At 48.3% G+C, this 15,174-nt stretch overlaps 1 protein-coding gene across 10 annotated transcripts in view; it reads right to left on the reverse strand.

Annotated features, from left to right (window-relative positions):
• SCAP (SREBF chaperone) overlaps window positions 1-15,174 on the reverse strand; it is a 64,976-nt gene that overhangs the window by 10,774 nt on the left and 39,028 nt on the right. For 9 of the 10 annotated variants that reach the window (XM_034956322.3, XM_034956321.3, XM_055109813.1 and 6 more), the window contains exons 3-8: window positions 13,576-13,705; window positions 3,720-3,877; window positions 2,654-2,874; window positions 2,364-2,469; window positions 1,205-1,377; window positions 693-819 (exon numbers count right to left, since the gene is read on the reverse strand). In XM_034956322.3, coding sequence (XP_034812213.1) covers window positions 693-819; window positions 1,205-1,377; window positions 2,364-2,469; window positions 2,654-2,874; window positions 3,720-3,877; window positions 13,576-13,705 — 915 coding nt within the window. Of the gene's footprint in view, window positions 1-692; window positions 820-1,204; window positions 1,378-2,363; window positions 2,470-2,653; window positions 2,875-3,719; window positions 3,878-13,492; window positions 13,511-13,575; window positions 13,706-15,174 lie in introns of those variants that run through there. The other variant, XM_063602299.1, reaches the window with a different exon arrangement.

Consider the following 15,174-nt stretch of genomic DNA (forward strand, 5'->3'; position numbering starts at 1 on the left):
CCAGCCTGATGGGCCAAAGTGGTGGACAGGCCAATCCATAATCCATTAATAACCATTAATAGACAGGCAGGCGGGCCTAGCCAGAGCCAAGATCAAAGCCTGAGGACAAGCCGAGGGAAGGGCTTCCAGACTAAGGTTCAGAGAGGAGTGGCAAGGGGAAAGTAAACATCAGTGAAAAAGGCGACAAATTACAGTGTGCTCATATCCTCCAAAGAGCTTCCTCTAAAATGACCTATTTCATTAGGCATTTAAATGTTCTAATCATGAAAAAAAAAATGTTCTCTTCTCTATCTCACACCTCCAGTGGCTTAAGCCATCAAGCTGCAGTGTGTGTGTGGTGTGTGTATATAGAATACATAAACACAGACACACAAATCCGACTACACACATGCAATACATACTCATGTATACACAAACATACCAACACACACCCCTTATATACACACCCAGCCCACAAATATGCACTTTTGCACATATGGACACTCACTATAGCTAGATATGCTATATACAAACACAAGTATGAATACAAGCCAGACAAAGAAGAGGAAGAAAATGTACCTCTTAAATGTCAAAAACAACAATGTGAAGACGTGAGGTCACAGCAAAGTCCAGGGAAGGCCAAGAACCCAGAAGTGCAAGGCTCTCTGGCCTGAGCCCACCCTGTGGCCCAGTGGAGCCTGCTAGGGACCTACCCGCCATTGAGGGTGGGCGTCAGGCCGAAGAGTGTGCAGAGTCCCACAGACATGAGCAGCGAGCTGAGCACTGTGACCACGGCAGCCAGGGCCAGCCCCCACTTGGACTTGACCATGTCGATCTTCCCTGGAGGGCAGAGAGGGCATATCAGGGCGGCCCCTCCCCCAGCCCCCGGCCCACTGGGGCTCCCGGGAGAAGGTTGCCCTGACAGTCGAGGAAGGGAAAACTCCTGGTTTCACCAAAGGAAAGGGACAGGCACAAGCACTTCCCAGTGTCATGGACACAGTACACCTTTTAGGAACCCTAACCCAGGAAGGGGCTGAAAGTGGGAAGAGCCCCGGCCCCACCCAAGCTCCTAAGACCCTGCTGGGGGACAAAGCCCTAGCTCTGACGACCACCAGGTGTGTTCTATCTCTCTACCCCAAGCCACCTCCAGAGCCAGGGAAGCAGGTGACATGGAAATGCCCGTTTAGCTTGGAGAAAGCCCTCAGCCTCCCTGCCATGAACCTACGCGTGGAGAAGTAGATGTAGGCAAACAAGATGATGTAGGTGGTCACAAGGGGGATGAGCTCAGCGACACCAATCTCCTCCTTGAAGTGCACGTGGACCAGGCTCTCCGCCCGAAGGCTGCAGTTGGGGCTGGGGTGCAGAAGCATCAGGCGGGCACGCAGGCTGCCCAGGAACCTGGTCAAGGAGCAGGGTGGGGGTAAATGGATGTGTTGCTCTTGGTTCTGGGGACAAAGACAATCCCCGGACAGAGGGTCCATCAGGACCTCCCTCCTGCCCCTGTGTTGAAAGGGAACTTCTCTATGGTGCCTGAGCTTCTCTATAGTCTCCAGGGGCACTGGGAAAATTACAAAGGGGACAAAGTTTTCTCAGGAGCTCCCCCTGCTCCTTTCTTTGTCTCCCTTTCCGGACCTACTCCAACACTCTCTTTTTTATTTATTTATTTATTTTATTTTTTATTTTTTGAGACAGAGTCTTGCTGTCACCCAGGCTGGAGTGCAGTGGCGCCATCTGGGCTCACTGCAAGCTCCGCCTCCTGTGTTCACGCCATCCTCCTGCCTCAGCCTCCCAAGTAGCTGGGACTACAGGTGCCCGCCACCACGCCCGGCTAATTTTTTGTATTTTTAGTAGAGACAGGGTTTCACTGTGTTAGCCAGGATGGTCTCGATCTCCTGACCTCATGATCCGCCTGCCTCGGCCTCCCAAAGTATGGGATTACAGGCGTGAGCCACTGCGCCCGGCCTCCAACACTCTTGATTGCCAGAGGCCTAGGAGAGCCGATCAGAAGCACCTCGAGTGCCCTTGCCAATTGGGGAGCTGCCTGCAGTGCCCCACTGGGAAGGACACAGGCCATATAGGGCGCTCAGTAGTAACCAGCTGGGGATGCCTGCCCTAGGCTCAAGAGAGACCAGAGGAGGCACCAGGACACTGAGACCGCCAGCCCTGCCTTAGTCCCCTATGCTTAACCAGCTGTCAGGTCATCCCCATTAAAATGTGGTAGACAGCATCATCTAGTCTGAGGGATGTAAACATTCAACAGGAGGCCTGGAAACTCTCCCAAGTTTCCAGGGGGCATTCAGAACACTCTAACCAGAAGAGGGACTACTCAAAGCCTCATGTCACCCAGCAGACCAGTCAAGAGCCCAGGGTACTGTCAATCTTACTTGGCATGGTAGTGCTGGAAGACCAGGGTGATGGTGTAGGAGACCATCCTCTTCCTGGTGTAGAGGCTCACCCCGCTGTACTTCCCGGGAACACCAAATAACAAGTCTGCAAGCAGAAACCAGCAGGTACTGACAAAGAAATGACAGCTACTGCAGAGCCACCAAGGACCCCTTTTTCACCCCCACCCTGGGAAACAAAAGGTAAACCCTGATCTGCCTAAGCACCCATCAAAAAGACGGTGACCAATGGGCACCTTTACAGGTCTGAAGGGAACTTGTACTGGGGCTACCTTTGAGTGTGGCTGAAGTCTGCAGGGTTTTAGGCTCGTGCTGGTGGATGGTCCCAATGATGTCAGGATCAGCATGGAAGCGTTCCCAGTCATTCTGCCAGAAGTTCCCAGGGGACAGCAGCAGGCATCCATGCTCAGGGAGTAGGTTCCTGAGCTTCCTGAGGCCTGGCAGCAGGTCGGTCACTTGCAGACACAACTCCTCCAAGCTCCTGGTCCCAGAGCTGCACAGGAGACAGGACAAGGCACCTGCTGTGTCTGCCACCACAGGGCAGACCTGCTGTACTTAGGGGACATCCTCTGTCTGTTCTTCAATGCCCCATATTTGCTCTCTGGTATCGCCAAAGAGCCTGACCACTAGGGCAGCAGGGGGAAGTACTTCCAGGTGGCCAATAACCTAAACATGTGGCTGTCTGACTTTCAAAGTGCATCTGAAGCCCAAAAGCCCATCAGCTCTGAGGACGGGCAAGTGTACTATAAGAGCATGCACAACCCCACCCACTAAAACACCCTGGCCAGTTCAGTGGATGAGCAGGGACTGGGGTAAATTAGGGGCTTCATTTAGTTCACCAAAATATCTGTCAACGCCACTAGCTAACTAAAACCTGGCAGTGATGCAGCTTGCCAATTACACACATTGTATGCCAAGCCAGCATAACCCAGGGACCCACTGATAGGCAGGGGAGCACGACTTGGGCTGGGGCTTCAGAAGGTACCCCCAGGTAGAGCTTGCTTCTCGTCGGCAGAGACACCACCATTACATTCACACCATAACCCACAGGCAGGAAGCCATGTGGGTCATGAGTTAGCACAGTGGACACTGACTCCATCTGAGATGTAAGGATGAGACTCAAGGCTATGTGTGTGCCATCTGCATAGGTCCAAGCGGAATGCAGCCACCGTAGACCCACAAGGATGCTGAGAAATTCAAGGCTAGTTCACGCTCCATCCTTCTTGCTTGTTCTATCTCTGCAGAGCTGACTGGCTCACTGCAGTTACACTGAGGACTGTAACTCTCCCTTCAGTACAGAATGGGATTCAGGGAGGCCAGGGTCCCTGAGAGGGGTACCTGTCTCTCAGCACGTGGTTCCGGATCTCCTCCACCAGTTGGAATGCCCGGGACAAAGGTGAACGAAATACATCTACTGCCAGGAGGTTCTTGTGCCAGGGAAACACTGAGGACTTCACAAATATCTGCTGGACATAAGCCACCGGGGCACCCACATACTGCAGAAGAAATGAGGGAGGGCAGAAAGGGCAGCTGAGCACAGGAAGAAGAAAGACGGTCCAATTCAAGGGATTTAATGGGCATTGGAAACCGTGCCCCACAGAGTTAAAGAAACCAATGACTAATACAAGTTCTTGAGTTTGCAGGATGGCAGATAAGAAAAGAAACAATTTGCTGAAACCCAGAAACTCCCTCCGCTTATGAGATAAAAGAACTGGCTGAAATAAGCTGGAACCAAGATGGCCGACTGGAGTTGTGCAGAATGAGCTTGCCGATGTCACAGCCTGAATTTCCACTGCATGTTTCATACTAACTCCCCCGGAATTTGCACATGGGACCTGTGAGGTGGCATCAAGAGATAACTGGGCATGCTCAAAGACTTCCCAGAAATCACCCTTCCTTCCACCAATCATCTGCTAATCCTAGTAGCCACCCTCTAAACCTTTCCTAATAAAATTACTGCCTTAAAGCCAGCACAGGGAGACAGATTTGAGCTGGACTCCTGTCTCCTAGGGAGTCAACCTTCAATATAAAGCTTTTCTTTTCCCCAAATCCTGGTGTCACAGTATTGGCTTCTAGCACATTGGGCAGCGAGCCTCTTTTGCTCAATAACACATCTACTATGGGCAAAGCACTGTGGGACCAGGTGTAGGCAAACGATGGCCTGTAGGCCAAATCAGGGCCCATGCCTGTTTTTCTTTTTGAGACAAGGTCTTGCTCTATTGCCCAATCATGGCTCACTGCAACCTCAATCTCCCAGGCTCAAGAGATCCTCCCACCTCAGCACCCCCACCCACCAAGTAGCTGAGACTAGAGGTGTGTGCACCACCACCATGCCTAATTTTCAAAAATGTTTTGTAGGGACAGGGTATCACTATGTTGCCAGGCTGGTCTCGAACTCCTGGGCTCAAGTGATCCTCCCATTTTGGCCTCCCAAAGTGCCACACCTGGCTAACTTCTTTATTTTCTGTAGAGATGGGGTCTCACTATGTTGCCCAGGCTGGTTAGTGCCTGTTTTTCCACTTCCAATTTTTACTGAAGCACAGCCACACCCCTACCATTACTATTGTCTATGGCTGCTTTCACTCTACAACAGCAGGGTCAAATGGCTGCAACAGAGGCCGTCTGGCCCGCAAAGCCTAAATGTTTACTATCTAGCCCTTTATGGAACATGTCTGCTGACCGCACTATAGACTCTACACTCCCCAAAGCATGTAACCTGTCTTACTGATTCAGGTTTTGTCACTTGCAGCAGAGTAGCGGGTTTTGAAGATCAAAGGACCCAATTTTAAATCACAGCTTTCCAAACATATGGCCTTGAAAACACTTTTGACATCTCTGGATTTCAATTTCCTCATTGTGAAAGAGGAATAACGACATTCATCCTGCAGCATCAAGATGTATGCACACACCACACATGCATACAAACAGTGTCTGAGAGATTAGCAGAAATATTAACAATGAACAATCAGGCATTTCACTTCATCTGACCCTCACAACAGCCTGATGAGAAGCAAGGAGAGGCTCAGGCATTGTGCCTGCCTAGAGCTTCACACTCCAGGCAGGGTGGTGTAAGGACTCAAACCAAGGTCTCCTCACTAAATATCACATACTTTTCTCACTAGAATCTGCCACCTACCTTTCGAGAGCTTAACAGGGATGTAAATGACAAGTGTTCACATATGCAACCCTCAGTAACAGGCATGTCACGGAGCACCCCAAAACATGCTGGGTCAGCCACAGCAGGGTTATGGCCCAGGAGAAGCTGAGTAGAGCCATAAGGTTAGAAAAGAACAGGTAGGAGAGGAGCACGAGGGAATGTGAGTTGCAAGGGATGCTGAGAGCACAGAAGGCCTGGACATCTGCACCAAGGAAACCTGTCAGGGGATAACAGAAATTACGAGGAAGATGACAAGCAGGCTTAGACTGAAGCCTGACTGAGCTGTCAGGATTTTAATCAGTTGACAAAGCAAAGCCCAGTGTCTCTGAGGTGAAGGGGCAACCTGATGAAAGCAGTGCTCTGTAAAGACTCCCCGGGAGTTGGTGACAACTGGAGACAAGGAAACATGGCCCTAGACAGCGGTGTACTGCGAGGTGTGGACTGAAGGGGGCAGGGCCCAGCCCAGCTGAGGGATGAGGGGCTGTCTCCACGCCTGGGCTGCAGTCGGGAATTCCAAGGGGCATGCGTGTGGATGAAAGGGAGGCCATGGAGCCACTCACCAATGCAGTACTCCAGGTTACAGCATAAGCAAGGGCCAAGATGCTGACCAAGCACAGCAAGTTAATGCCTCCTGGGACCCTGGGCACAAAGGAACAACCAGAGGCAACCGTCTGAGCCTTTGTGAACTTTATGTGGCTGTGCCTTAGTGAGGGCTCTGGGGACAGAAGGCCTCATCCACTTTGTCTTCTGTATCACGCTCAGCCACTAGAAGCTGCTGGGAGGCACAGAGGCACCTGGATGGAGCTGGCTGCCACAGGCTGACCAGAACAGAAGCTCACACAGGTCTGAGCAGGAAAGGAGCACTAACCTGGTAAGGAAGATGTGGGCAGGGCCCACACTCACTGTGCTGAGTGAGCTCCCACAATCCCTACTTAATATTCAAGAGAGAAATGGACATGGAAACACTGGTATCTTGAGTGGGTGATGGAGGAAGTAAGGGCCAGTGGAGTCCAGATGCCCCTAGGCAAAAGACTCCTAACTAGAGAGAGGCTGTGGTAGGCAGCCTTCTAACACGGTCCCCAACAGTCCACACCTCCTGGTGCTCATGCCCTTGTGTAATCCCATCCCCTTAACAGTGGGCTGGACCTAATGATTTGCTTCTGACCAATAAATACAGCCAAAGCAATAAGAAATCACTTTTCCAATTAGGTTACAAAAGACTATGACTCCTTCTCCCACCCTGGCCCCCTTCTTTTGGGAGCCACCGCTCTGATGAAACCAGCCACCACATTGTGAGCTGCTCAGGGAAGGCCTATGTGGCAAGGAATTGAGGGAGGCCTTCAGCCAATGCACAGTGAGGAACTGAGATCCTCAGCCCAACAGCCTGTAAGGAACCTACCTTTAAGTGAGCTTGGAAGGGGATCCTCCCCCAGTTGACCTTTGAGATGGCAGCAGCCTTGGCTGACAGCTCTATTGTAGTCTTGTGAGAGACCCTGAGCTAAAGGGCCCAGATAAGAAAACCATGGCTCAGAGAGATAAAATGAAGTGTCCGAGGTCACACAGTTGATAGGCAACAGAGCCAGGATTGAAACCCAGGGCTGGGTAGCTCTGAACAATATGAGTCTTATGGAGAACAAGACACAGAAGGAAAGGCCTAGCACAAGCGGCGTGGGAGAGGAGCTGAGGTCCTGGGAGCCCTGGAGTCTCCAGCCACCACAGTTCAGAGCATGAGGCTCCCACCCAGAGCTTCCTGGAAACCCTGTGTCCACGCTCACGCAGCCACCACAAACACTGCAATGTTGGCCGTGGAAGTCCAGCATGGAACAAACCCAGCCACCTCTGTGGACCTGCCAGCTAGGCCTTCGTGTGAGGCTCAGGTTTTCACAATGAGCTAGTCTTGGGGACCCAGGCAGTGCTGGAGACCTCAGGTTTTTGAAAAATGGAATCCTTCCTTTCTATTTAGATACAGCAACCTAGAGCTCCAGGTATTTTACCTTTACACCAGTGTACCCGTGGGCTCCCTCAGAACAGGATGTGGAGGACTCCTGCCACTCAGCTCTTCCTAGAGAAAAGGCCTCCTGATCCTTGCCCTCCAACCCTGGTGGGCAAGGGCTGTGGTGGGAAGAGCAGGCTCAGGAGACCTGCCTGAGTTCAAATCCCAGCGCCACCACTCCCTGGCTGTGTCCCTTGGATGATGGTCTCTATACTCTCCAAGCCTTGTCTCTTACTGAGGGAAATGAGAATAAAACCTCAGCCCTCACCAGAGCACCATGAGGACCAAACGAAACAACTCCTGTGAACCATCCAGATCTAGCAAAGTGTCTGAAAATATATTAGTTATATCATTTATATTATCCCTTAAAACTATGAAAACGAGTTGGTGTCCCACGCACAATCATCTCAGTCTACAGGTTTCTCCAAGTTCAATACGATGGGTCTTCTTATCACCACTGTCGTCGAGTCATTGCCTCTAAGGGAATGGCTTCCCAATGCCTATGGAATTAAAAGTTTAAACTTCACAGATCAGGAGATTCAACTTGGTTCCACCTAACATGCTCCAGGAAAAACTGCAGACTCACTGTCTCCTAAATAAGCCATACTGTTTCTTTATTCAACAAGAAACCTTTCTTGAGCATCTACTGTGTGTAAAACATTGGAGTGTATAAACTTGAATGAAACATGACTCCAATGGGGTCGTCATGTAGAACACAGAGAAGAAGCAGAGGACATATTGTAAGGGAGCTGGGGAAGGCTTCCTGGAGGAAGTGACTCTGAGCTGAGGTTGATAAAGCCTCAGGAGTGTACTTCTGGTGCACACCACAGGGCAGTCCAAGCACATGAATCTTCATTCTCCCCTCTGCTTGACCAGCCAGACTTGATCAATGACAATGATGACAATGGCAACAGCCACAATCATTTGTTGAATGCAAGTGATGAGCCAGGCACTGTACTAAACCCTTGCATTGTTTCACTTAATCATAAGAATGACAATGTATAATGTAGGTATAATTATCCCACTTTATGGATGTGGAAACTAAAGCACAAGGTGATAGTAACTTGCCCAAGGTCACAGTGCTGGAAAACGTAAAGTCTCTACTGTTTCTGCTTCGTTCTTCTCTTCCTCTGGTAAAAACATCCCTCTGCCCAGAGAGAAATGCCCTTCCCCAAGAGTGGCCACAGAGGCCAGTGGTCACAGTGACAACACAGGGTGAGCCGAACTCAGAGCACAAAGACATGGCAGAACTGACTGGAGTCCTTTCTGGAGGACACATAAAGGTTTAACTGTAGGGTGCAGCCATCAATCCCATTGTGGAGAAGCATCTAGCAAAAGGGGAGGAGGAGGGCTACATAAAAAGAGAGCCATCTCCAGCATAGAGAAAGATCCACAATTTAACAAAAAGAAGTCAAACAACTCAAAATGGGGTCATCTGAACACACACATCACAAAGGAAGACAGGCAAATACAATAAGCACTTGAAAAAGTGACTAAGGTCATTAGTCATCTGGGAAATGAAAATTCAAATCACAATCACAATGACATGTCCCTATATCAGAATACGGCTTTTTAAAAAATCCAAACAACTGAAGATACCAAGAACTTTACAGCACAAAGACTGAATCTTAATGTACGTGAATTTTTAAATAATTTAGGAGGCTGAGGTATATAAAAAGAAGGACATTTCATCTCTGTAGTCCTCCTTCTGAAAACCAAAGTCCACAGTGAAATTCTTAACCAAAGTCCAAAGTATATTCAGGTTTTCTAAGTTTTTGCCTAATGTCCTTTTTCTTTTCCAGGATCCCATCCAGGAAACCACGTTACGTTTAGCTGTAGTGTCTGAGGCTTCTTGTAGCTTGTGACAGTTTCTCAGACTTCCCTTGCTTTTGATGATCTTGGCAGCTTCAAGGGGTACTGGTCAGGCATTTTGTAGGGTGTTCCTCAACTAGGATTTGTCTGATGTTTTACTTCTGATTATACTGCGGTTATGGGTTTGGGAGAGGAAGATCAGCGGTAAAATGTCCTCCTCCTCCTCACATATCAAGGGCACAATCAATCAATGTGATTTATCACTGCTGCTTTAACCCCAATCACTTACTGTAGGAGGTGTCTGTCAGGCTTCTTCACTGTAAAGTTACTTTTTCCCACAGTCACACTGTCCTCTTTGGAAGAAAGTCATCATGCATAGTCCACACTTTAGGATACATTACTTAGAATTTTTTTGCCCAGGAGATTTGTCTATTGTCATCCATTCATTTATTTATATTTATTCAAGCATATGGACTCAGGAATGGACTCACAGAGAATTATTTTATATTTTGGGTCTTAATTCAATACCAGTTTATTTTGTTGCAAAAATTGCTCTAGGCCAGGCATGGTGGCTCACGCCTGTAATCCCAGCACTTTGGGAGGCCGAGGCGGATGGATCAATCACAAGGTCAGGAGATCAAGACCATCCTGGCCAACATGGTGAAACCCCGTCTCTACTAAAATACAAAAAATTAGCCAGGCGTGGTGGTGCGTGCCTGTAGTCCCAGCTACTCGGGAGGCTGAGGCAGGGGAATCACTTGAACCCGGGAGGCGGAGGTTCCAGTGAGCTGAGATCGCGCCACTGCACTCCAGCCTAGCGAAAGCAAGACTCCGTCTCGAAAAAAAAAAAAAAAAAAAAAAGAGAAAGGAAAAAAAAAAAGAAAAAAAAATTGCTCTAGCACTGACCACTGGGGAGCTCTTTCGATTGCCCCCCTATGTCTCTTTGACATACACTATATTTACTTTAAACTTTGAAAAATCTTTGTCTTCTCTTTCCAAACAGTATAGGATCTCCTCAAGGACAGTGAGCCTCTATCTGTACCCCACATCATCCCACACCATGCGTATGCAATAAACGAGTGCTGAACTGAGCAGTGAGTCGAGTAGGGAAGGAAGTTTTGGCTCCTTCGTATAGGCAGCAGATGCCTGCAATGTACTGTCTACTGCCCGAGTCTCCTATTTTCCCTTTTTTAAAATTTATTTATTTTTTATTTTTTTAGAGACAAGGTCTCACTCTGTTGCCCCAGCTGGACTGCAATGGTGTGATCATGGCTCACTGCAGCCTTAAACTCCTGGGCTCAAGTGATCCTCAGTACTGGGATTACAGGTATGCACCACTGCACCCGGCCCTATTGTCCCTTTGGAAACCATCTTCTCTCATTCCCAGCAAGGTGCTGACAACAACAATGAAATACCTGCCTTTAGCCATAGGGCTTGGGAAGGGGACAGGCAGGTAACCCTATTCATAGCCAACTGGGCTCCCTTTTATCCTCCACTGGATTGGATGATGCAAAAACATGGGGCTGAAGCTGCTAGGGCCACTGTTGGGAAGACCAAAAGTGAAGCTGACCCAGAGAGGACAAAGTCAAGAGATGGACTCCTTTTGAGGCTCAAACTATATCGTGCTTAAGTCAGCCCTGCACCTGGCTGAGTTATATGAACCAAAAATTCCCTTTCACTTACTCTGATTTGGGTTGAATTTTCTGTTCTTCATAACTAAAACAGTCCTTACCACCCACTTCAGTATCGCTGGCCTGTATCTTTATCAAGGACAGTCAATGGAGGTGAGATAACTGACCACTGAGCTGTGTGACACCAGGTGACTGCCCTGGGCCCATCTCCTTCTCAATCCTGCAGGGGATGAGCGCTCCAATCAGAGAGAGAGAAAATGGACAATGCTCCTGATTCCCGAGCCCTCTAGTTATTCTGCACCAACACTTTCTATCATCATCCCATCATTCAAAGAGCTCACAAACACATCACACCCCTTACAGCCTCATCATTAAACATCTATTCCACACCAATGGGCCAAATGAACTCTTCCAGTCAGGAAACACAAATATTCCCTTATGTGCTAACATTGCATTAAAAGGTTAATGAAGTCCAGACACAATGGCTCACGCCTGTAATCCCAGCACTTTGGGAGGCTGAGGCAGGTGGATCACCTGAGGTCAGGAGTTTGAGACCAGCCTGGCCAACATGGTGAAACCCCACCCCTACTAAAAATACAAAAATTAGCCGGGCGTGGTGGCAACATGCCTGTAGTCCCAGGTACTCAGGAGGCTGAGGCAGGAGAATCGCTTTCAACCCAGGAGACAGAGGTTGCAATGAGCTGAGATCACGCCACTGTACTCCACCCTGGGCAACAGAGTGAGACTCCATCTCAAAACAATAAAAAAAAAATGGTTAATGAAGGTAAAAGGTTTAAGCAAGAAGGTCCCACAATAAGCCAGTGAGCCAATGGCCAACCTGGGACATAAAGCCACAAAACTGGTTTCACCACAAAACTGGTTTCAGCCAGCATCAGACCATGCATCCTTTGACCTTCATAGGCAGAGCCCCATGAAGCCAGGGTGGTGCACTCCCCACTGACACCATGTATAGTTGTGCCACAGACCTATCTTGCCAGATATGCCTCTATTTCAGCCGCAGAGTCAAGTTCATAACAAGTTACCTGACTACTACGTTAACCAAAAAGGAAATGGGAATATGCTATGACTGTCAGAGAGAAGGGGGAGGAGAGCTCTGTTCGCTGAGCTTTGGTTTTCCTCAACAACAGATTCAGCAAGTCCAGCACGAATCCAGGGACCACAGAACAACACAGAAGAAAGGGCACTTTGTCCACACCTGACAGGCAAAAGGTACACAGATGAGCTAGTCAAGCTTCATTGAGCTCCAAATAATGAGTGCGGTGTGATGGTGAGTTAGGTCCCTTGACTGAGCCCCTCAACTGAAGACCTTTTTTCTCATTTATATCAGTGTTCGGCCCAGAGACAGTCAACTGAAAACAGTACAGTCCAGAAGGAGGAGTGGGCTGGGGTCAGGAGACCTAGAGTTCCAAACTAAATAACTGGCCAGGTGCGGTGGCTCACGCCTGTAATCCCAGCACTTTGGGAGGCCAAGGCGGGTAGATCACCCAAGGTCAGGAGTTCGAGACCAGCTTGGCCAACATAGTGAAACTCCATCTCTAATAAAAATACAAAATTAGTTGGGCGTGGTGGCGCACACCTACAGTCCCAGCTAATCAGGAGGCTGAGGCAGGAGAATCACTTGAACCTGGGAGACAGAGGTTGCAGTGAGCCGAGATCATACTACTGCACTCCAGTCTGGGCAACAGAGCAAGACTAAAATATAAAAATTTAAAAATTTTAAAAATAAATAAGTAACTGAGGCACTTAATCATTCTGAGCCCAGCTTCCTTACCTGGAAAAGAGATCTAAAACCTGCACTTTTTGGATTGTGAGGATAAAATAGGACCTGATAGACCTGAAAAAATTAGGTGCGCGATACAAATACTAGACAGTGCTGGCACTCTGTGTCAGAACACTCTCAGGGATGTGCAGTTGTTCTGACTGCCCAGGGACAAGAAGGAGACGGCCTGTGTGTCTGCCAGGATACTGCCACACACCCATGCAGCATGTGTGAGCAACTCAGGGTATGAACCCAGACCCGGCTGGCCACAGCTAGAACAAGCACAGATCTCAGTTTTACTACAATAGTCAGGCTTTGGCATCATTTGGTGTTTCCTTTCAAAAAAAAGTTACTCAATAAATGTATAAACTAGCCAGGTGCGGTAGCTCACACCTGTAATCCCAGCACTTTGGGAGGCCGAGATGGGTGGATCACCTGAGGTCAGGAGTTCAAGACCAGCCTGGTCAACAAAGTGAAACCTGGCTCTACTAAAAATACAAAAATTAGCTAGGTGTGGTGGCAGGCGCCTGTAATTCCAGCTACTCGAGGCTGAGGCAAGAGAATCACTTGAACCCGGGAGGCGGAGGTTGCAGTGAGCCGAGATTGTGCCATTGCACTCCAGCCTGGACAACAGGAGCAAAACTCCATCTCAAAAAAAAATGTATAAACTAAGTATCTATATGGTACACTGATAAAGCTGTTAAAGTACATGAATTCACAAATCAGAAGCTGACCAACCTCAATCTCACTGGCAGACCCCTGCCTCAGCCAGTCTCCACCCAATGCTCTGTGCTGGCCTCAGGAACATGACGAGTACCCACCCACTCAGGCTGCTCAGTAGGCTCTCCTTGTTTGCGGTCAGAGTCCACAGGTGGGGGCGAGTAATCCTTCACAGGGGTGGTGAATTCCACAGGTCCTGTTCCTGGCAAGGGGAGTTTCAGCAGTGGGTAGCTGGGATGTACAAAAAGGAGATAAGAATTAGACACTAAGAGAGGCAGTCCTCTCTCAGCACTGACACAGGAGCCACTGGAGTTAATAACTAAATTCTGTCAGGACTGTACAAATGTGCAAAATATTAGAATCACAAAATTGCAAAGCTGAAACTCAGAAGTCATCTAGATTAGAATTTTTCAAACTTATTTTAGTCACATAAACCTTACGAAGAAGCCCAACTGGTAAAATAGACTGTTCTGTTAAATGTTTTCAGGCTGTATAAGCTAAGTATGTATAAATATACTTAGTTATAACATTATATATAACATTAATATATATAATATAAACATACATACACACACACACACACACACACACACACACACACACAGATAGATAGATAGGCGCCTGCCACTACATCCAGGTAATTTTTGTATTTTTAGTGGAGACGGGGTTTCATCATGTTGACCAGGCTGGTCTTAAACTCCTGACCTCAGGTGATCCACCCACCTCAGCCTCCCAAAGTGCTGAGATTACAGGCGTGAGCAACCGTGCCTGGCTAGTTTATACATTTAATGAGTAACTTTTACTGAAAGGAAACACCAACATGTTATAATATATAACATTATATTAATATTTTCAGGCTGGGCGCAGTGGGTTATGCCTGTAACCCCAGCACTTTGGGAGGCCCAGGCTGGAGGGCTGCTTGAGCCCAGAAGTTTGAGACCAGCCTGGACAACATAGTGAGACCTCATCTCTACAGAAAATCAAAAAAATTAGCCAGGCATGGCCGTGTGAACCTGTGGTCCCAGCTACTCAGGAGGCTTAGGTGGGAGGACTGCTTAAGCCTAGAGGTAGAGGCTGCAGTGAGCCATGATTATACCACTGCACTCCAGCCTGGGCAACATAAGACCCCTGTCTCTGAAAGAAAAAAGTTTTCAGAGACTTAATAAAAGCAAGATGCTAAAAACAAACAAAAAAAATCACCTTGCCAAATTAGATATAAGGGAACAATAAAAAACAAAAGTGGGGGTACCTTTAAAAATCCAGAAGGATTCCAATTCAGATAGCTAAGCAACTATTCCACTTAAAGGGACAGACCATGAAAATTACGTATAATTAACTAAGGATGTGGTTTATACTAGGATCATGAGGAAAGTTAAGTTAATGGACCCGATATATGCAAGGAAAAGCCCTGACCTTTCATCAAAAAGTTGGCAAATAAGCTGGGTGCGGTGGCTCAAGCCTGTAATCCCAACACTTTGGGAGAGGCCAAGCAGGCAGATCATTTGAGCTCAGGAGTTTGAGACCAGACTGAGCAACACAGTGAAACCCCATCTCTACCAAAAATACAAAAAATTAGCTGGGCATGGTGGTGTGCACCTGTGGTCCCAGCTACTGGCTGAGGCAGGAGGATCATCTAACCCTGGGAGGTAGAGGCTGCAGTGAGCTGAGATCATGCCACTGTACTCCAGCCTAGGCAACAC

This window comes from Pan paniscus, chromosome 2, assembly GCF_029289425.2.
Source record: "Pan paniscus chromosome 2, NHGRI_mPanPan1-v2.0_pri, whole genome shotgun sequence".
In the NCBI taxonomy this organism is placed as follows: Eukaryota; Metazoa; Chordata; class Mammalia; order Primates; family Hominidae; genus Pan; species Pan paniscus.